Source organism: Notamacropus eugenii, chromosome 2, assembly GCF_028372415.1.
Source record: "Notamacropus eugenii isolate mMacEug1 chromosome 2, mMacEug1.pri_v2, whole genome shotgun sequence".
Classification (NCBI taxonomy): Eukaryota; Metazoa; Chordata; class Mammalia; order Diprotodontia; family Macropodidae; genus Notamacropus; species Notamacropus eugenii.
Genome location: NC_092873.1, coordinates 56,381,532 through 56,404,101, shown reverse-complemented (window position 1 = coordinate 56,404,101; position 22,570 = coordinate 56,381,532). Strand labels below are relative to the sequence as shown.

General features: G+C 48.5%; 1 protein-coding gene and 1 long non-coding RNA gene across 9 annotated transcripts in view; one reads left to right on the top strand and one right to left on the bottom strand.

Moving 5' to 3' along the window:
* Positions 1-22,570, top strand: part of VPS8 (VPS8 subunit of CORVET complex) — a 163,310-nt gene that overhangs the window by 75,983 nt on the left and 64,757 nt on the right. For all 8 annotated transcript variants that reach the window (XR_011973980.1, XM_072640418.1, XM_072640419.1 and 5 more), the window contains 10 exons: positions 159-201; positions 945-1,017; positions 1,205-1,324; positions 8,201-8,272; positions 12,891-13,010; positions 13,677-13,733; positions 15,382-15,464; positions 16,438-16,522; positions 17,231-17,329; positions 22,280-22,369. Coding sequence is in view for 7 of the 8 variants with exons in the window: in XM_072640418.1 (XP_072496519.1) it covers positions 159-201; positions 945-1,017; positions 1,205-1,324; positions 8,201-8,272; positions 12,891-13,010; positions 13,677-13,733; positions 15,382-15,464; positions 16,438-16,522; positions 17,231-17,329; positions 22,280-22,369 (842 nt within the window). In the remaining variant the exon portion in view is untranslated. The remainder of the gene's footprint in view (positions 1-158; positions 202-944; positions 1,018-1,204; positions 1,325-8,200; positions 8,273-12,890; positions 13,011-13,676; positions 13,734-15,381; positions 15,465-16,437; positions 16,523-17,230; positions 17,330-22,279; positions 22,370-22,570) is intronic.
* Positions 12,228-20,937, bottom strand: LOC140525234 (uncharacterized). Its single transcript, XR_011973981.1, has 2 exons — positions 20,841-20,937; positions 12,228-14,397 (listed from the first exon to the last, which is right to left on the bottom strand). It is a non-coding gene; the product is annotated as an uncharacterized lncRNA (long non-coding RNA).

Sequence of the window (22,570 nt, the reverse complement as noted above, 5' to 3'; positions counted from 1 at the left end):
TGCCCCAGTTAGGGCTGTAAGCCAGGCAGTGATATCCAGGCCCCGATTCCCTCCCCTTGGGGGCCCTGACATGTTCCTCTGGCTCCCCCTTCCCCAACAGCTTAACTGCCCACAGGAACAGGGGGAGAATCACTAGAAATGTTTTCTTTCTGTTGCAGATGAACAGGTTATTATGGGTAACAAGCTTCTTGTCTACATAAGGTAAATGCCAGAATGGTGCTGCCCATCGTCTCAGCCCCCTCTGAACCCCCCAGATGGAGACACTGGTGTTAAGCTGTGTGCTAGCTTGCTTTTTGTGTAGATCACTAATTGGGACCCAGAAGTCACCTCAGAGGCCCCCTAAGCCCACCCCTCTCCTTTTACAGATGACAAACCTGAGGCCCATGTATCCAGGTGACCTATCCAAGGCAACAGTGACTTCACTGCCCCCCTCCCCCATGCCACCCCCAGCTACCATCTAGCACTAACACACCTACATGTACTGGGTGGGGCTGGCTTTTGTCCTAAATAAAAGATTGACTGCCATTGATTCTGATGGCTTTCTCCCCAGCTAGGGCCACCCAGAGAGGCCTTCACTGCTCATCTCACAGCACCCCTGTGAGACAGATGTCATTGCCCTGTTTTTCAAGGCAAGGCTAAGGGACTTGCCTAGACCACCTCGGTTGGTGACCAAGCCAGAACCAGCCCAGCCCATATGAGCTCAGAACCAGGCCCTGTTTGTATCCAGGACCCACCTAGATGTTCTGAAGATTTCAGAGTGATCCCCCTTCCCTTCACCATCCCAAACTTTGGGCTCACTCTAAGAACTGAAGCCAGATAAGTCCCTAAGAACGGGTCTTCAGATGGTCCTGATATGGTCTGGGCCAGAGCCGGAGCAGCTTCCGAACTGGGCCTAGGGCAGGAACTTAGCATCTTCTCACCTGGACATTGTTCTTCCTCTGCAGCTGCTGCTTGGCAGGCCGTGCTTATCCCCTGGGTGACATCCCTGAAGACCTGGTGCCCTTGGTTAAAAACCAGGTAGGTGCTGCTCCATCTTCGATGGCCAGAGATGCCTGGGAAGCCCCCTCAGGCCCATTGCCAACATCTGTCACAGTGTCCCCCAGAGGGCTGGAAGGACCACAGTGGCCCCTCAGCCTTTATGGATTCTTACAGGAATCACTGCTGCTGTCCTGACTTCACGGCCACTCCCTCTCTTTACTTGCAGGTCTTTGAGTTTCTGATCCGCCTGCATTCCACAGAGGCCTCCTCTGAGGAAGAGATCTACCCCTATATCTGCACCTTGCTTCACTTCGATACCAGGGAATTCCTGAACGTCCTTGCCCTGGTAAGTGTCACCTTCCTAGGCTCCTAGGTCCCGATATCCACCTTAGAGATCCCTGGAGGAGGAAACTGAGGCTCTGAGTGAGTGACTTATCCAAGGTCACACAAATAGTCAAAGCCAGGATTTGAACAAGGCTTCTGTGACTCAGAACACTTTCCACTATGCCACCATGCCTGCCTTGGAACTTGAGCTCATGCCCAGAGCTCAGCTGTAACACCAGCAGGGGAAGGGCCTCTCTGTGGCTGAGTGTCAGGGGGACTTGGAGCTGGGTTGGGGAGAAGTTACATTTAAATTTTCATTAACTTCTAAAAATTTTCATTTCCTTCAGTTATCAGTTTTTAAAAAACAAAAACACCATTCTGCTAAGGGAGACATGGGCATCACCAGACTGACTGTCCAAGGGGGGGTCCAGGACTGAAGAGGAGGGGATCGAGGACCTGTGGGTCAGTGCTGGGGAGAAGGTGGTCAGAAAGGAGAGTGGAACCATCCAAGGGGAGGACCTCACAACCCAGAATAGCAGAGCAGAATGGAGGGCTGCCTGCCCCAGAATCTGGGGCTCAGGAAGCTGACGCATGAGGAAGCACTTTGGATTGGTACCTGACAGCTGATTTGTCAGGGATTAGAGGCAGCTAAGTGGACAGAGGTCTAGACCTGGAGTCAGGAAGACTCAAGTTCCAATCTGACCTCCCTTGTCTGCCTCTCCTGTCCTAGGAGATCAGATGAGCAAAGGCTTGGCCAGTCTTAAAGCTCGATGTAAATGTTTGCTGTTCTTATAAAGGCAGGAGCTGCCTCACCTGAATCAACCTCTGCAGCCACCAGCCAGGGACTCTGCACAGGCCACATCCTCTCACTGGGCCTCAGTTTCCTCTTCAGTAAACTAGGGATAATGGTGACCCAGAGAGGCCACTGCCCAATTTTGCAAGGATGGTGTTTGTAAAATGCCCAGAAAGCTCTAAAGTGCAATATAGAAGTTGTTGTTAATAAGAGTAAGAATAGTAAGTAAACAGTATCTCCTCTAGTGTCTAGGATAGCTCCACACATGGCAGGTACTTAATGAATAGTGAACTAGAGTTTGAACACACTCAGTATATTCTGTTCCTGGTGCTTTGCAAAGAGTTTTGACTCTGTAACCAAGTAAGTCTACCTTGATGTATAATGAGGGTGGTGTAGATGGTGTAGGTGATGAGGGAGGTGTGGATGGTGAGTATGTTATGGATAGTGAAGGTGGTGTGGATGGTGAAGGTAGTGTGGGGAATGAGGGAGGTGTGGATGGTGTTGATGGTGAGGATGGTGTAGGTAGTGAGGTTGGTGTAGATGATGAGGGCAATTTGGATGAGGAGGATGGCATGGATCATAAGTATGATAAGGAGAGTAATCGGTGGCAAAGATGATGATGGTGAGGATGGTGTGTGGAGGGAGGTTGGTATGGATGGTGTGGGTGGCGAGGGTAATGTGAGTGTTTTGGATGATGAAAGTTGGTTGAGTGGGAATCATGGGGTGCCACAACCCAGCAATTATCAGCCTTCCATTCAGTGAATATACACACAAAAACGTGACATGGGCTGAAGAAGCAGCATAATCAGCGTCAACACCTCTCATAAGGGCAGTCAGTTAGAACTGACCAAAAAGGAAAGGGATCAAAACCAACTGAACCAACACCAGTGAAGACATAAAAGTAAGGATTGGTTGTGAACCAAGGCCAACGCACGCCCAGCCAATAAAGGATAGATGTTAAATCTTTGCATGGTCGAATAGCTAGAAGGAGATTTCAGACCAATAGATGATGATGGTTCAGATACTTGGTTGGTAAAGGCTTGAGACCAACAGTGAAAAGCTGTGGCATGTGGTGAAAGGTGGTGCCAGAATGGGAGGAGAATTGGAAAGGAGGTGGAGACACTCGCCTTCACAGAAAGCACAGAGACGGCATTCACTGCCATTAAAACAGTGCAGGAAGAGAACACACGTGCACGAATAGTGTTAGCACTGTGGTCGCTGATTAATACAAATGCCTGGGGTGTTTGGTTAAGTCCGGTGGATTTACAGCCCCTAATGACCATCTGTTCAAACTTAAACCTAGAGAGGCTAAAGCAAGAGATTTTCAACCTAGCAATAAAAAGAGTAACAGATTGGTCCAGAAGAACAGAAAATCAGCAGCCTGCCAGCTACGTTACAAGTAGCAGAAGACACCAGCGTCGTGCCATGGGGCTCAGACAGCCCTGTCCCAGACATGCTAGAATGCATCCATGGGAATCTAACCAGCTGAAACCATGGGCTTACCCTCTGAGCTTTACCAATACATTCAACCAAAGAAATGGTCAAAGAAAACCAACCTCCAGACTAGGAATGGACTCACCGTGTCTAACCATAGAAAACACAGTGCCAAAAGAAATGATGAGAACCAGAGACTGCTTCCCAACAGGAAAATACCACTTTAAAACTAAACCAACCAGACTAACAAAAACATGGCAGGACATCAGACAGGAAAAGCAGCAGAGATGAAAGCAGACTGCTGTGAAGGACATGGAGCAGAAATCACCCAAAACGAGGCTGGAAAGTAGGAGGAATAACTGAAAACTTCACCCATCGTGAAGCACACAGACAGAGAATGTACCTCAGGATTCCCATATCCAGAATAGTCATTGGTGACAGGGAGAAGGGGGCCAGCTGTGCACTCAGGACCAGCAGGGACAGAAAAGGGGAATGTAGATGTAGATTCCAACAATCCACTAAGAATAATCTATGATTACAACCACAGAAGCAAGGTAGTTATATGGAGAACAGGACATGACTGGATGAAAAGCCAGCCGGCAGAGGCTCTGGAGAGTCCTGGGCACAGTCAGAGGAGAGGACAAACTCAAAAGAAATATCTTGGTCAACACAATACACTCCATGGACTGGAGGAGATGACCCAGGACTAATATACCCATGGGGAAGAACATGGGCCAGACAACCAGACATCACACACAGGCCAGCGCTTGGAACAGTGGTGCCATTTATTTGTGAAAATAATGTACCAGGCCAAATATTTTTAAAACTCACCAGGCCAAATTGGATGGATGAGTCTTCAGATTCAGGAGTAGTGTGAAGTAGAATAATAACATATGCTACATTTTTCTGGAAAGGAAAGCTTGTAATGAAAGGTAGATTATGAACACCACAGCAGTGGAATGTGCATTCATTCCACCAGCCTGGTGCTGATGGTGCCACTTTCCAGAAATACTTCCCTAGCGAAACTGGAAAATTCAACTTAGCTGTCATGGAAGGAAGAAAAAAGAACCACATATCATGTACTAAAAGTTGTGTACCAATAAACAAAATAAGCTTACTCATTAGTTACTTTTTAAAAATCTAAATAAAAATAAATTTAAGCAAAACAAACTTTCTGTGTCTTGTTAGAAACTGACTAACTTTGCATATCCTTTAATTGGGGGTGGGGGAATGTGCCTATTTAAGATGATTGGGGAATTTTTTAAATGACCGTTTTCATTACCCACTGACCAATTAATTGCCTCCTCTTTCCTTTCCATCTTTCCCTCCTTTTTCTTCATTTTCTGCATCATGTAGAATTGTCTTTTTTCACTTTTTCCTGGAACTTTTTTAGGCAAGCCAATTTTCTTGGAGAATTAGCAAGCATTGTATACAACAGGTGCTTCATAAACGGATGCTCCTGTAGTCAGAGGGTGAATGCTGATGGCCCTTGTAGCACCGGCTTCAGCTGGACATGTGAGCAGGAGGAGGATGCTGGAAGTCAGGTCCTGGGCTCCAATTGAGAGAAGCTGATACAGCCATGCCAGGAGAGGGCAGAAGACACATGCCACCTACCCATCCACACCTGCCCATCCACACCACTCTCACCAGAGAAGGGAGACAGAGAGAGTGGCTGAAGGCCAGAAGATAGGGGCCACTCGCCAAAAGGCTTGCCCTTGGCCACTGAGTGCAGGGGAGCAGCCAAGTTGCCAGAAGGACCCTTGCCTGGCTTCAGAGCTGCTTGTCCTCCCCTGTTTTCTCATATTCTTCCTCTGGGGTCCCAGAAGGAGGGTGAAGAAGGTGAAGAAGGGAATAAATCCTGGATGAGGGAGTCCCCTTCCTGTCCTGGTTACCTAGTGGCCTGAAAAGGGGCCTCTCCAAAGGGAGCTGAGCTTGTTCTCAAGGCTGCCATTGGGCCCAGAGTCAAGAAGACCCCAATTCAAATTCAGCCTTCAACACTTCTAGCTATATGACCCTGAGCAAGTCTCTTCAACTCTGTCTCAGTTTTATCAGCTGTAAAATAAGATAACAGCACCTACTTCCCAGCATGGTTGCAAACCTTAAAGTTCTGTAGAAATGCCAATTATTTTTGTCATCATCATCATCATTAATGAGAACAGTAGTGCTAGGCTCAAGCGCATTACTAGGGTCGGACTCTGAGGAGGGCTGAGTGTCCAGCCTCACCACTGCACCCCTAAGCAGGCAGGCGCCTTGCCCCCAGACCAGTCCCTTTGCCTCCTCCCAGATGCTTTGATCTGTGGATCCTCCCTCCGGCAGGAAGGATTTTATAATTAGAGGAAACATTGCAAGCAGATTATGTTCTCATGATGCTCAGTCATTTCAGTGACAGTTGTTCACCGCCACCAAAATATGCCATTATTTGCACCACAATATTCACACTGTGAGGCATTACCACTTAATGATGTTTACAGAAATAAGCTTTCAGGATCTGTTTCAAAGCCATGAATTGCACGTTGCCAAAGGGAAGAATGGGTAAAGAAAGCCCCTGTTGCCCACTGTGGCAGCCCCTTCTGTGTGTCACGGTAATGCTTCGTGTTTTCGGGCTTGGGAGATGCCTGTGTGGATCCAGGAGTTCTCTGCTTCTGTCTGTCTTTGTGGACTTGCCCCCTCCAACCCCTGGAAAGGATAAAATGCTGACACCATCTAGGCCAACCCCTGCTTCCAAGAAGGAGGCCTTTAGAGCTGAGTAGAATCTCTCCTCCTGGGAATACCCTCCAGTCTCCCTGGGTAACACTTCTTCTCCAGCCACAAGCCCTTCCAAGCAAAGATCCCTGGGTTTCCTCCATTGATCTGTCTCTGCAATGCCTTTTGGAGTTATCCCATTTCTTACCAAGAGCGAGGTCTTCATCCACCTTTTCATCTGCCAGGAATAATCTCCTTCCACGTTTCTGTGTGTGAATGACCTTTCTCTCAGAGCTAAGTTTTAGCTATCTTCAGGGGCGATGTTGGTCTTCCTTCATAGAAGAGTGTGTTCACTACCACCTGGGAGGCAGCTTATGCAGTGGACACAGCACCTCCCCTGCTTGGAGTTAGAAGACCCCCGTTCAAAGCCGGTCAGGACCATGGCCTGATCATTATTAGACCATCCTTTGAATGACCCTGCCTCCTCACCCCACCCCATCACCTGAAGACCCTCCTTTTCCTAACTCCGTCATACTTTGGGTCCTGAGCAGTTGATGTCCGTAATGTAGGTGTGATCTACTTGAGATGCACATTCAAGGATAAAGTCCTGGGCAGGGGTTGAGAAGAAGAGCTGTCATCTAGATGGACAATTTTTAGAACTTGGACATTTCACCATGGCAACTTTGGGGAATGGTTCCAATGTTACCTTTTCTTGGTTGTCATGGAAATCACAGAAGTCATTCTCCCTGACAATTAATGTGCTATATTTAATGGCCATAATCACCCTTGGCTTGTGAAACCTGGATGTTGGGCATGTACCTCTTCTTTCTCTCCCCAAATCCTTCCTTCCAAATTGTGCTCCATCGAATTTAGGTCATTTTAACAAATGTTTATTAATCCCTTACCATGTGAAAAGCACTCTGAAGACACAGAGACCAAATGAAAAACAATCCTCCACCTCAAGGAGCTGACATTCTGAGGTGGGTCAAGGAGTGCAGGAGAGGAAGGTTGGCCATATAACATTTTTTTTCCATTTACTTTTTATTTTGAGTTCCAAATTGTCTTCCTCCCTCTACTCCATCCCCTACCCATTGAGACATCAAGAATTATGATACCCATTATATATATGAAGTCATGCAAAACATATTTCTGCATTAGCTATGTTCTGAAAAAAAGCAAGAAAAATGAAAAAATTGCATGCATTTATTGTTTGCTATGTATCAGGCAGTGAGCGAAGTTCCAGGAATCCAGATAAAAACAAAAACAAAGCCTTGCCCTCAAAGAGATCCCATTCTGATGGAGGAGACAATATACCAAGAACTAGATGTGGAGAATTTTGTTGTTCCCTCGTGTCTTACTCTCTTTGAACCCATTTGGGTTTTTCTTGGAAGAGATACTGAAGTGGTTTGCCATTTCCTCCTCCAACTCATTTTACAAATGAGGAAACTGAGGCAAACAGGGTGAAATGATTTGCCCAGGGTCACACAGCCAAGTGTCTGAGTTCAGATTTGAACTCTGGTCCTCCTGACTCCAGATCTGGTACTCTGTGCACATGGAGCCCCCTAGCGGCCCCCTAGAGACCAGGTGGAAGCCTCTGGAAAGGGCCTGTGTACACATTGGTTCTACAAAGGCAGCTCAAGAGGGAGAGGATGATAATGCCACTGTCAGCCCAGCTTCCCCCTCCTGGGGATGGTTTTCTTACTTTTGCTTCCTTCTGCCTAATGCTTTTCTCTACCCTCTTTTTATAGCTTTATTTACTAGGAAAAGTCCCAGAATTTCATGCAGAATCGCATGCTCCAGACTTCCCCGCGCCATATCAGTGGATACTCATTAAGCCTGTTTACAAAGAGAAGTCGCATAGAGCGATAATTATCTTGTCTGTGAACTTATTTGCCGTTTATTTATAGTTATTCCGGGGAATGATGTGGGGCTGCCTATGAAATGTGTAATTAGCGATTTGTAATGGAGAGCACTCTTTCTCCTTTGTAGACTTTTGAAGATTTTAAAAATGACAAGCAAGCTCTGGAATACCAGCAGCGGATTGTGGACATCTTGCTGAAGGCAAGTAGGGTTGGGATATTTCTGACGATGCTGCAGGTGAGCGTCTGCCTTGCCAGGTCTGAAGCCGGCCCTGGCCACAACCCGCAGCCAGACCTGGCGAGCCCATCTGCTCACTCAGGTTTACTTTGGGGGAACCCAGTTAGGGGCTGATAATATCCCTGATGAGCCAGTCTCTCTGCGGTTGTCAAGGGTGACACCATCCTCCCGTTAACCAAGGCTCCCAGATGACGTGTGACAGTTGACTAGACAGGAAAGGAGATGATCATCCCCATCCAAATCTGACTGGCTTTGGGTGAAAAGCTATTTTGAGACTCAAATTGCTGTTCTACTCCCAGCATAGATAATTTCCTTTCCTTCCCACCTGTGTCTGCTCGGTCCCCACCAGACCATTGGCCAATAGTCCCATGGGAGCCAGGACCTCTTTGATTCTCATCCCTTTGCTATAGAATGAACTTTCCCCCATGTTCAGAAGGACTAGAAATGATTTTGAACAAAGGGAATGAGTCATCTCTGCGCTTGACCCTACCATGTGAAGAGACCAGACCTGCTTCCCATTAACCTCATAATGCCTTAGTTTGGCCACAGAGATTTTCCATTTTCAAAGAGCTCCCCATGAGCATTTTCTTGTTTGAGCCTCATAAGAACAGAGAGAACTGGGTGGTGCAGTGAATGGAATGCCAGGATTGGTGTCAGAAAGATGGAATTCAGATCTCGCCTCACACACTAGCTGGCTGACCCTGGACAAGTTACTTAACCTTTGTCTGCCTCAGTTTTCTCATCTATAAAAGGGGGCCCATAATAGCACCCACCTCCCACAGTTGCTCTGAGGATCAAATAATATAATATTTGTACAGCATTTTGCAAACCTTCAAATGCTCTATAAATGCTAGCTATTGGTAAGTAAATGAGTCAGGAATCATTCTCCCCCTGGTTCAGATAAGAAAACAGTCTTGAATTAAATGGTTTGCCTACATTCACATGCCAGAAGATGGCAGAGCCAGATTAGAATCCAGGCCCTATGACTCTTAGGCTGGTGCTCTTTCCACAAAACCACATCGTCAATACACGTGCTAGAACCTGCCATGCAAAAAAAGGAGCTTACCTTTTCTCCTGTTCATTTATAAATCTATCCAGAATGGATGCAGAAATAAATACAAGGTCATTGGAAAGGAGAAGGGCCTTAGTGACTGGGGAGAACAGGAAGAAGCTTATGTGAAAGATGGGCCTTGAGCTGGCTTTTAAAGGAAAGCCCAGATTTGAGGATGCCTGGAAAGGGGTATGGAGATAGGAAAGGCGAGAGACATGGTTTGTGGCTTTGCAGAGGAGGCCGAGCCTCTGCCCCTTTTTGGCAGGAATTTCTTCTGTGGAATGGGAGTGTGGCGGGTCTCGTGGTGGACCTGTGATCTGGCAGTTTTAAATGCTTATTTTCAAGATTTGTCCTGACCGCTCTGCATTAGACATTCTGTTGTTCTGGAAGAGGATGAAGTTGCCTCCTCTGGAGTCGGAGCCAGTGCTGGGCTCTCATTGATTGTAGGCCAGACTGGGTGATATTTGTGACTTGGGGTTCTGGATGCATTATTGTCATCAGTGAGCCGAAGATTGAAATGGAAAATGGAGGTAATTTCATAACTAACCCCAAATCAGAGATAGTTGACTCACAAATTTGAGACAGCTGGAGTTTAAAATGGCCGTGATTGACTGGAAAAAATGGTCAGCGAATATGAGTCAATCAGTGCAGATTCCTTACCATGCTAGGGAAACCAAAGAAGCCAAATTCAGCAGCACATGGTAACACATACCAGTGAGTGCCGCCACGAGCACACCATCCTGAGTGGTGCTGCTGTGGCTGTTTTCTTTGGTGGCTCCAGCGTGGACCCTGGGAGTGTCTTCCCCAGACTGGCACCGATTGAGTGTCATCCTTTGGTGAGAAACTCAGACACCAGTCAGCTCAGTGCAGGGGAGGTCACAGGCCACAGACAGAAGAATCAACAGAGCACCATGTGGTGACTTTACAAAGCTCTGGAGATGTTGTTGTCAGGGGTTCTGTGCCCTATGCTCGCTTCGAGTCAGCCTTGAAGGTAAAAAGTAGTCAGTCACCTGGAAAGGTCTTTTGAGGTCATCTGGGCCAATCTGCTCATTTCTAGATGACAAAGCTGAGGACAGGGGCAGGGAAGTTGTCACTCAACTGATGAGTAGCCACACTGGGGACATTATGTCATGTCTCCCTGGAAATCCTAGAAGGAAGAAGGGCCTTCTCATCTTGGAAAGGTGAATCAGCTGGAAGAAAGCCATAGGAGATGATGAGATTTAGAAAATCAGACCTGCTATGGAAGGGAGAAGACTCAGGCTTAGCTACCTCAGAGAGGGAAGACTGCATCACCATAGGGCTAGCAGGTAGGTTTTTGTCTCTAGTAAGGATATTTTAGGAGAAAATGAGTTAGCAGAGCAGGAATGCAAATTAGATGTGAGGAAAAACCTAAAAATGTAGTCGTGTTAGGCAGGATTTCTTGAGAAATAATCCTTTACCCTGAAGTTGTTTTACAGGGACTCCAGCAACTGTGGCCAGCTACTGTGGACAGGGCAAGGATTCTGGGTCAGGGGCAGGTCAGCAGTGGTGGCTTCCGAGGCTTGCTTCTGACTCAAAGGATCTCTGACTAGAGGGGCCTCTGTGGAGACAGTGGATTTCTGAGTTAAAACTGAATTTAACAAGTATTTATTAAATACCTGCTTTGTGTGAAGGAGAAAGGGCTTTGGCTGAGGTTGGTTTGGTTTTTTCGGTTCTTGCCCTTAAGGAGCTTATATGCCAGCGAGGAAGCATAGGTCTTTAGTACTTTGCAACGTTTATTGAAAGCCGGTGGGTAATTGCCGTGGAAATGCCCGTGTTTATTAGGAATTCCTGAAAGGGAAGAATGGTTCAGAGTAGGAGGAAGGAAGCCTCAGGCAGGTGGAGGTTACCTGCTTTTTTGCTTACTTTTTTTAAAGGAAAGAGAATCATCTTGAAGGACCCATATGTGACATTAAGAAAGGTTTGAGAAGCATAGTTTCTGAGTAGTTTAATCATATTAATAAGACTAGCGGTTATTAATAAAAGAATGGTCATTTGGCCAGCTCTCTTAGTCCAAAGATCATGGTGATGAAACAGTGTGATCAGTGGGGCTGACAGTGACCCTTACGCAAATGATTTCTATTCCGAATGGCCCCAGCTATGCCAGACTTCTCCCAAGCTATCTAGACAAATAAGCTTGAGTAGAACCCAATGGTCTTCCCCACCCTAGATTAAATTCTTTGCAAGGTTGGGTTATTCATCATCATTTCTCACACATATGTATTATAAGTGGAGATAGGACTGGGCCTGGGAGATCCTTAAGGACAGATGGAAAAACCAGGAACACTTTGGAACCAGGTCAGTGATAGGCAGGCCTAAAACTGAACCTAGATCATAGGGTCACTGATATAGAGCTGGGAAGGAGCTCAGAGATCATCAAATACAATCTTCTTATTTTACAGACGAAAAACCTGAGGCCCACAGAGGTCTGGTGACTGGCCCAGAGTCACTCAGGGAGAAAATGGCAGAACCAGGATTTAAACCTAGACCCTGTGACTCCTAAATCCAGCCCTCATTCTGTTGCTCCCCACCATTCAGATACCAGGAGGAGAGGGGAGAAAGTCAGCCAAAGCATTAACCTTCACAGCAATCACAAGCCTTCTGGCTGGCAGGGTCCATGAGGCTCATCAAATCTAACCATTCTTTTTACAGATGAGAAAACCCAAGGTTCAGATGTTAAGATGATTGCCAAAAGTGACTCAGCTAGTTAGTGACCAGGCCCAGGACCAGAACATCTTGGGTTCTTTCTGTTAAATTGCCTCAATGGGTTAGAAAGACAAGTGAGAGACTTGGGGGCCTCTCCACCTACCATCTCCACCAAGCTTAGCAATGTCAGACATCCATTGGGAGTAATTAGCCAATCCTGTTTAATAAAGGAAGAAAGGCAGTCAGATCACCCAACCAGAAGTGCAGTTGGGTATATCCCACTGATGCTCCTTCCTGAGAAAAGAGGTAGAGAAGGGAGAAAGTGGGGGAGGCCAGGGCCCACACATGTATGGTCCTTGATGGAAGAACGTTTCCTTTGTTTTACCTTTGGGTTGTGACTACAGAGAGGGAATTTAAGACTATTTGGTGAATGGGACATGGCAGCCCACCCAGACTGATGACTGTAGTACTAAAGCTGCTCCCAGTGGCAAGCCAATGGTGAGGTGGCTGGAGAAGTCAAAGTATGGTCTGAGCCTTTGGCCAGCTGATGGACAGAACAAATGACTAGGGGGCTGGTTTATGCCCACTCACTTTAAGGTCCCTTCCCCATTGCTTGCTTAAGGTGGGCTGCCTTCTTTTCTAGGCTCATAGGATCTTCAATTTAAGCCTAAAAACATCTGTAGCACTTAGCAGACGCAGCCTTCCTCTACTTGGGCCTCTTTCCATACTGGTGGTCAGCTCAAGCTTTGCATAATTAATTTAAAAATGTCATCATGGACATGCAGCAATGAGGCAGTCTTCCCTTTCTCATATAAGTTATTTGGGTCAAACCAGGTATTGAACATGTATGGCCCTTTTACTCATCAGGTCATGGTGGAAAATTCAGATTTTACTCCTTCCCAAGTTGGGTGTCTCTTCACCTTCCTCGCCCGACAGCTTGCCAAGCCTGACAATACACTCTTTGTGAACAGGACGCTTTTTGACCAGGTATGTGAGTCTGACTGTGAGAGCCAGCTGGGCACTGGCAGGTTTTCTGTTCTTGGCTTTCAGAATTGCTCAGTGGGCCATGTTCTTTGACCTAATGTGAGACTGGACAGACAAACTTTAGTGAGATGATTCTCCCAGCATAGATGAGTCCCAGAGTTGGAAATGGTGCTTTTGGGAACAGGAGCTTTTCTTCCTGGTAGCCTATCCTGGTGGGACTAGGTCCTGGTCAGTGTAGTTCTCCTGCCCTGAGCTTTTCAGAGACATACAAAAGCATTATCTTACTTGGGGGAGAAATGGGAAAAGAGAAGAGATGTCAGAGACAGGCTCCCAGGCAGCCCTTCATTTCCCTGAGAAGTCACAGAGCCTGCTAGTTAGATTCGAGAAACCTTTGCTCTTCTTATCACTACCTCTGCATGTCTCCAAACTGCAAGGAAAATACGACTCAAGCGCAAATTAAATTGTCAGCATGAATTGGGCCTGCTTGGTCCGACAGCTCCTCTCGGGGTTTATGTAGAGAGTCTGCCCTTCCAGCCTGGTACAGGTGTACCTGGGAGTGGAGGCCGGTGGGAGGTGGGGGGAGCTGGAGGCCAATTATCAACTCCTCCTGTCACTGCAGCATTGTGTGCTTTGGGCTGGCCTCCAGTGAAGTGTCTTCTTTTGTGCCAGGTCCTCGAGTTCCTCTGCAGCCCCGATGATGACTCCCGGCATTCGGAGAGGCAGCAGGTAAGACTCTAGAATATTCTCTGACTGAATTTCAGAAAGGAAGATGATGTAACCAGAGGCAGTTGTGGCTTTAGCTGAGGACACTGAGAGGGAGGGAGGTGCCTAGGGTCCCATGTCATTGGTATCCTAAGGTCAACCTTGGAATTTAAGAGACTTGGCCCATTCAGCGGCCTCACAGAAATGGGGAAAAGGGTGGCAGCAGCATTTGTCCAGCAAGCTGAAGTCCAGTGGTTTAGAGGTAAAAGCCCGCCTCCATTTCTGCATCCACCCCGCGAGGCTGTTGCCTGATGCCCCCTGGCCCCTAAGTCTCTGGAAGGGCAGAGCTCAGCAGGCCTCTCATAGTCAGCTCTACGGGGCTCAGGCTCTAATTTTTGGTCCAGATTTGTGATTTTTTCATTGTAGGGAGCTCCTAGTATGGAGACTCCCCTCACCAATGCAGAACAGCTTGTCTCACTCAAAAGAAGTGAACAGAGAACTTTTTGCGTTAAACGGAGATCTTCTGTCAGGGCCCACGAAGCCAGCAGTGGGCTGGGGGATAGGAAGACCCCCAAGGCCTAGAGCTGCCTGCCTCTCTTCACACGCCAGCCTAAGGCTCCCTTGTATCCTCCTCTGGGAGATGTAGGGCTGGAGGGGTGGGGAGCTCAGGCATTTTGGAGAAAGCAGCCTAGGAAGAAATGATAAACAGGAAACATGAAGCTAGCCTGGAGAAGAGCCACAGACTCAACAAACATGAGGATACAAGGGGCATCTTCCCTGACCCAAGGACATAAAACTAGTAAGTGGGGTCAGAACCAGCCCTCAGAGGATGCTTCCCACACGGTCTCTTGAGGCATCAGTTGTTATGGGTGTCGGAGCCTCCCAGTGTTGGGCTGTGTGGCTCATCCAAGAGCAAAGGGGCCTCAGAGAATTGTTTGGAGCGTGCTTTGTGTCTGCCATGGATAATGGTGCCATGTCCCCACAGATGATAGCTCCATACCCCCATGGCTACAGTGTCCTAGACCCAAGGAGTGATGTCCTCACCAGCAGGATCCTGACCTGATCCTTGTTAATTGTAGTTTATGAGGCCTGTTTAAAGACAGCTCTTCATTAGGCAATGGGTCAGCACTCACTCTCAGTCCCTTCTTAATTCTCCTACTGAGGACTGCGGTGGAGTCTCTGTGTCCCATCTCTCTAGAAAGCAGAGTCCACACTCAACAAGGGCTAGCTGGGTCACAAGAAGGCAGAAGGGCACTTGGAATAAATCTGCCTTTTGGAAGAATATGGTGTCCAGTGGCATTTTTAGTTCCCTGGAGAGCCAATCTGGTGGAGTGTTGGCCTCATGAGCTGGGTGGGACAGGGAGATTTGTAGCCAGGGTCATGTCCCAAGTGTGAAGATCTATCCATCTAGGCCTTCTCCACAAGTTAGCTACCAAGCCAGAGAAGGTGCTCATTTCAGTTTCATAATTTTTAACTGAAATATTATAGTGTCAGCATTATGGCCTTAGGCCGGAGCTCTTTTTCCCTCGAGTCTGTAAAAGCAAGACAGAAGCTGAATGAGTCCTGTCCTTCTGTGGCCCTCCCTGGATTGGGTCTTCTCCATGGGCTTTCAAAGGGAGGGAGGAGTGAAAATCGAAGTGAAAGTGTTGATTGTTCTTTGCAATGATTCCAGGTCCTCCTGGAATTGCTCCAGGCTGGCGGGATCGTGCAGTTTGAGGAGAGCCGGCTCATCCGGATGGCTGAGAGAGCTGAGTTGTGAGTCATGTCAAGGCAGCATCAGCGCCTGTTCCCTGGCTTGAAGCACATCCTATTGATGGCAGTCAGACCGTCTTGATCTTGGAGGAGATGATTATTTAAACAATGGGACGAGCAGAATGGTCACAGTTATTCTGAAGCAGCAGGCCCTTTGTTCAGAAATGTCCAAGCAGCTTGAAGGTTCTGGCCTCAAATATAGCCATAGAGCCAAGGGTCGTGGGCACATCTGCATGGGCCTAGAGGTCACATAGCCTCCTGGTGGTATGAATTCTGTGCCCGTATTAAAAAAAATTTCTGCCCGATGTGTCCTTGGCATTTACCATAAATTCCAGCATCACTCTCAGGAGTGACTCCAACTTAATTTCGGCAAGGAGGGGTCCAGGCCTGTGATTTCCTCAGAACCTCCTTTCCCTGATATAGCTGAGCCATCCTCCATAAGTTAAAATTTATCATCTTGGAGACATACTTAGGGCACTGAGAGACCTGCTTCGGGCCACAAATCTTTTTTTCCTTCAACACACTATTTTTGTCAAAAACAGGACTTGATCCCAGGTCTTCTCGAACACTCCAAGGTTGGCCCTCTGTCCCAGGACCATGCTGCTAAGGAAGCAGACCGTACTATCATTTATATCTGCCTGGGTTGTAAAATGGTGCCCAACCCTACTTTTAATCCTTTGAGAAGAGCAGGATTCTTAGAAGGCTCTGGGTGCCCTTAGCGGAGGTCCCGTCTGTACTTTTCATGAGACCTGCCCAGCTGCTTTTGCCCAACATTTCAACAATCCCCAAAGGTCCCTGTTCTGAGGCCACATGTTGCTCTTTTGGTAGAAATGAACAGGGCTCTCTGGTAATAGCCATCCCTGCTTTTAACCAAATAAGTCCCCCCCTGCCCACCCCATCCCCTATCATTTGCCTCACCCCAGGTTGCAAGTGTCCATTGCCTGCCGGACCCACTTAGCTCTTTTCTTGTCTTCAGCTACCAAATTTGTGAATTTATGTATGAACGAGGACACCAGTATGACAAGATTATTGACTGCTACCTCCGGGATCCACTGAGAGAGGTGAGCAGGGAGAAGGCTGGCTCCCTTCTCCTCACAGGCTTTATTTTCTTAGGTAGAGTCGTTCAGGGACTTTCTTGGGGCCTCGGGTTGTTCATCAAATGTGGAACAAAATTTCCCATGTCACACCCTCTCCTGCCATTCTGCAGGCTACAACAGTTTCTTAACGAGGGTGCTCCCTTCACCGAGGCTGCTCCCTCATCGAGGCTGATTGCAGCCCCTCACAAACACTCTCAGAGTATTTTGTGGCCCAAGCAGTTCCTCATTGTTTGCAGTCCTGCTGATCATCAGCTCTCCAGCTGAGGCTGGTCCTTGGCTGTCAGACACATAAGTTTTCTGTGCCCAGGCTGGAGCTGAAAGGCTCTCTCAGTGGTCCCCAGATATCTGACTGCTCTGGCCAGAGGTGTGCCATTCAAGGCTCCATTCCTAGGATTGAGAGCAGACAGGGGAAAGGCCTGGAGGCAGGAATTGGAGCCTTGTGGATGAAGAAGAGGTAGAAAGCCTGTGCTGGATCATAGCATGGAGGGAGCGGGGCCAGGGGGTGAAGGACAGTGTGTGGGGGCATCACAGTCAGATCTGCCTTCACAGAAATCTTTCGGCAGGGGCAGAGGAGGTGGAGAGGGAGAGACTAGTCACCAAAGGGGACACCATAAGCTAAACTTTGGCAGGTATTTAATAGGAACTGAGCCAAGTTCTTTGTGCCCCTTTCAGGAAGAGGTCTTTAACTACATTCATAACATCTTGTCCATTCCTGGACACAGCCCGGAGGAGAAGCAGTCCGTGTGGCAGAAGGCCATGCTACACATCGAGGTAAGGCAGGACATGATCTGGGTCAGCGACAGCCCACTCCCCTGGGGCTCTTTGGAGCTTGTTTGTCCTAACTCATTCCACTTCATCTGTCATGTCTTCTCCTTTTGCTGTCATGCTTTCAAGGTCACTGTATGTCTTTTACAAAGCCAGAATTATTTTTCCCCATGGGCTACCCTGGATGCCTGCACACTTCTTTCCCAGGTCCCTGTTGGCCTTCAGATCATCTTTATGAATAAACGTGAAAGTCGTCCCCACTTCTCCCTGGGCAGCCCAAGAAGCCTTGACCCAAAGGGCAGGATTACTCTCTCCTCATGGCAAATTTCTTTTCTGTGGGGCCATTTCTCTGACCTTGCTGAGAAGAAGAGTCACAAATTTGGGTGTTCTCTAGTGTCTCCTTCCCTGGCCCAGGAACCTGGCCATCAAGTGTTTTTTGAGTTGGGAGAGCTTGGCCCAGTGAACTCCCTTTTTGGAAGATGGAGGAGGGTGTGAGAAGCTGCCTGACCCTCTCTGGGGCTCAGACTTCTGTGGCAGTAGAAACAAGAAAGCTGATTGCCTCTGACAGTTTGTGAGATGTCCTGGGGTCAGTTGTTGAGGGCTCAGAACCTGACATGCCTCAGGAACCAGCAGCTCCAGAGCCTTGTGAGAGCCTGCCCTGTGACATGTGGAAGCCCCCACCCCAGCTTCACCTTCCTCAGCAAAGATGTCAGGTGAGGCCTGTTTTCAGGAATGAGACTCTCCTTGGAGCTTCTCATGCTCCTGGGGCTGTCAGGGTTCAGGCATGGGGATGTCCTCTGGTGACATTTGAAGAAGACTGTGCAATCTTCCTTCAGAGTAGCAGGGCTCTCCCTGGGGATGAGTCAGCTCTGAAGCTTCAGAAAATGCGACCTCTAAGTAGGGGCCTGGAGACTGTCTGAGACCAAAACTCAGCAGCCTTTTAGGGGACATGTCAGTGCAGGGAGGCTAAGCAACTGCCGCCTTTCCTGTGTCCAGTCTGAGCAACGGGCCTGTGTGGAGAGAAAAGAAGGTGTCCTTCCTTAGGACAGAAGAACCACAGCATCTCTGGACACAAAGACCCAAGAAGACCCTCATTCCTCTGGATTTTGGGAAAGTGGCCCATAGGAAGAGCCGGGCCTCTGCCTCTTACTGTGTCTGTAAAATGGGCACAAGAATTCTTTGACTGCTCTCCTGAAGGGTTTCTGTAAATATTGGTGATGATGATGATGATACTCAGGTGGGGCTTCAAGGTTTACAGAGAACTCTACATGCTGTGGGATGTGAGTGCTATTACCTCCACTGTGCAGGTCAACAGAGTCCCAGACAGCTTAAGGGAGATCACCCCCTCATGGGGCAGAATCTGAATTCTAGTGTTAACACTCAGCTCAAGGTGTCAGCCACCGGCCTGCACTGCTTTCCCAAGAAATCAGCTGTAAAGCTGTCTCATCATTTTTATCATTTAAGTGAGTGCACATTCCAACAGCTGTCTTTGCATGGGGCGGCCTTTTTGCTGCTTGGCATCCTCGCCTCCAATGACTCACTCTGTGAGCCACAGGCCCCACTCTCTGCACTACAGAACTTGGTGGGGGCTGGCAGGGCCTGGAATGAAGGAGAAGCCTCTGTTTTCTGCCCAGTGTGACTTGAGATGAATTAATCACCAAGAAAACTAATTCCTCAGCAAAAAGCCCATGCTGGAGAAGCAGGAATTGTTTCTTCTGCACCACAGTTATTTCTGCTAACTGGCTATTTTGTTTTCTCCTCAATCTGCACTTTTTTTCACCTTCCAGCTTCTTAATGTCATTCAATGCTGCTCAAACTTGTTTAACCAAGGCCTTATTAATTACCAAGGCCTTAACAATAGCACATGGCTGTAAGATCTCCGGAGGCAGAAACCACGAGGAGGGCACGCTAACACCAGGGCTCTGTAGGGTCTTGCTGCCATAGAGGCAGAGAAGAAGCAGACTTAATACCACTTTCATTCAGCTTGGGCTCTGTGCCCATGAGGGCAGTTTTGAACATTAGGTTTCCATTTCCCAAAGTTGGGGTTAGATCTGGAGATGTGCACGTCCTAAAAGCGAGGTGGCTGCACAGAGGAAATGCTTGTAAGTCATCATCAGGGCAGAGGAAGGGGGAGGGCAGCCGCCTTCCTGGCTTGGCTAAGAAATGTTGGGGCCCCTGGCCCAGAATTAGGCAAGAGAGGGCATTCTGGGCTCCCCATGGTGGACTCTAGAAACAGTCTTCAGCCCCAGCCAGCATGGTCAGCTCGGTCCTGCTTACATCCTCATTATTAAGGCCATTTCAGATACAGCTGAGCCTCCCAGACACCCTGGCTGCTTCCACTGGTTTTTATTTTTACTTTGGCCTGCATTTGCAAACTTTGGGGGTCAGAAAAACCCGAAGCCTCTGGTTCTGGGCAGCGTCCAGTTCAGTGAAGCCATTCTGCCTGTGTGGAGGCCTTGCTGCTAAGTTGGGAAAAGCTGAAGGGGCTGGTCAGCTCCCCAAGTGCCTTTGGTTTAGTTAGTCATTGAATTTGACTAATTAGCAGCTTTTGTTTTCTCTCCCTCCCACTAACCTCGCTGAAAAGAAAAAGGGGACAACAAAGTCATTCTGACCAGAGACCTGGTCCTCCCAGATATATCCAGCACTCCCTACTGTGTGCTGTGCATGGGTGAAAGAAATGGGACTGAACCTGGGTTGTCACAGGAGCAGGATTCGCGCAAGGTTTCAGATGTCTGGAACAGCATGAGCAAAAGTTGGAAGAGGAGGAGTGACCTGGCTGAGGAAAAGAGAGGCCAGCTCCTGGGAGGGTAGCTGGACATGAAGTTGAAAAGGTGGGGCAGAGCCAGATTGGGAAGGGTCTGCCCAAAGCCAACCATAGCTTCCTGAGTAGTCTCTTTTATTCAAGCCCAACTGGAGAGACTCAGAGCCAGGCCTAGGCAGAAGATCATGGAGCGGATTAGAGCTGGAAAAGATGCCTGAGGAGGAGAGTGATGAAGTAAAGCCAGAGCTTGTGGGTTTGTGTTAGTAAGAAAGCTAAGTGGTAATGTCCAGCAGTCAGCTGGAGAGGAGATAGAGATGGGACATGGGAGCCATGCTCATCCAGGTGGGAGATGAGGATACTGAGGAGGGTTCATGCTGGGGAGGGGGGTGCTGGAGAGGAGAGCTGAGACCCCGATTGCATGGAGGGGCCAGAGGAGGCTCTCCTGGAGCCTTCTGCAGGGGTCGAGGTGGGGTTAGGAGCATCACGGGAATGGGGAGATCGAGCAGGGTCTGCACAAAAGCTGCAGGACTCAGCCCCGAGGAGGGGGACAGGGCCTGCCAGGCTAGCGTCCCCATAATGACAGCCCCACTCGGCTCACATTTCCAGAGGCTCCTGCACCCCTCAAAGGCTAGGCTCCCCAACCACCAAACATACCCCACCTCTGGATGAGGGGTCACTATTAAGACTCCCCGGGGACAGTGCCAGAAGCCCAGAGCATTCTCCACGTCCTGGAACAGCAGAGTTCAGGTTGCATACCTTCTCCCTCCTGCTTCCCTCTCACTCACATCCAGGCTCTTCTTTGCTGACCCCCAGTAGCCAGTTTCCACCCCAGGCCTCATCCTCCCACACCCACTGCCCCACCTTCCATTGTGGCTTCTGGAGCATTGCCCAGGTCCCACCCATTTCCATGGATGCCAGTCACAGTATGTAAAGCCCCGTGGTCCCTGGGTGTCAGAGACTGCTTCTCCTACTGCTGCCTCCAGCCGAAGGGCTCTGGATGACAATCCTCCCGGCTCACAGGTTGGGCCCACGGAACATCCTATTGTCCAGGCCTCGTCTCCTCTCTGTCCTGGTTCTATCTGTGCCTGGTTTAGTCAGCCTTTTCTCGTTCCAGTGCTGCCTCCTCCAAGGCCTCCTACAGTCATCTGCTTTACAGCAGGAACCTTGGAGTAGTCACCTCTTGTGCTCAGGAAGGTTCTGTTGAATGAATTAACTGAGCCTCCTTTCCTTTCATCTTGTTTCTGTTTCCTTTATTCTTTGTCTGCTCCCAGCTCTGCCACTTGCCTTAGTGACTTACCTTAGCTAAGTCACTCACCTTGCTGTGTCTTAGTTTCTGCTTCTGTAAGTTGAGGAGGCTGTGCCCAGTGACCTCGAAGGTCCCTTCTGGCTCTACATCTTTAAAAAAAATGTTATTGAAGTCACGGGTTTTGACATGAGTTACCTTTCCCAGTCTCTCCCCGGCCCCCTGGAGAGCCCTCTGCAGGAGAGGAGGGAGGGGTCGTGCCTCATCTTTCTCTTTGGTCATCCTCCTGTTCATGGCTTGGCATTTCAGTTATCTTGTTGGTGCAGGCAAAGGGTTCTTTGCTTTCCTTCCTCTGCATCCCTTCATTTCCCGTGTGTCTTTATAGTCATCATTAATCCTTTCTCATACAGTAGAGTAACAGTCCATTGTTGTATACCTTGTTTTCTGTGACTATTGGATGTGACCTCCTTGGCCAGCCCTAATCCTGAGGTTCACTTGATAGACTTTGTAGATGCTTTATTAGCATAAATCCAAATGATTTTCCAAAATGGTTGACCCAGATTGCAGGTCCACTAACAATGCACTAACAGGCCCATTTTCAGCCCTTCCAGTGTTAACTACTCCATCCTTCTTCATCTTTGCCACCTGGTTGGGTATGAGGCAGACCCTCAGGGTTGTTTTGCTTCTGGTCTGTGACCCTGGGATCCTACGAACCACACTGAGGGAGGACAGCTTCCGCTCAGGTATTGGCTATTCTTGGACAAATCCAAGCTTGTGCTCCTCCCCAGCTTCCTCTGCTGTCTCCTGGGTCTCCAGCTGAGCCCGTTCCTGACCTTCTCCTTGCCTGGGGTTGCACTCTTGAGGTTCTCTGGCCATCCCCTGAGCGGCTCATGAAGGGATTTTTCAGCTGTAAAACTCCAAATAACACTGAGCATCTTCTCTCTTTATCCAGGAGCTCGTGTCTCTGAACCCCTGCAAGGCAGCAGAGTTGGTAGCCACCCACTTCTCTGAGCAAGTGGAGGCTGTCATTCACAAGCTCCAGGTAAGTACAGTGCCTTCCTCAGAAGGAGCAGGAGGGGGCACTGGGCAGGCTAAAGCCTCCTTGGATAACTGCCCAAGGAAGGCGTGCCTTGTGTCGAGCTCATAGTTGCTAGCTCGTCCTTTCTCACAGGGTGGACAACTGGGGCAGGTTCTGGGCAAGTTTAGGGGCCTTATCTCACAATCATTTTGTAACTATTAGAAG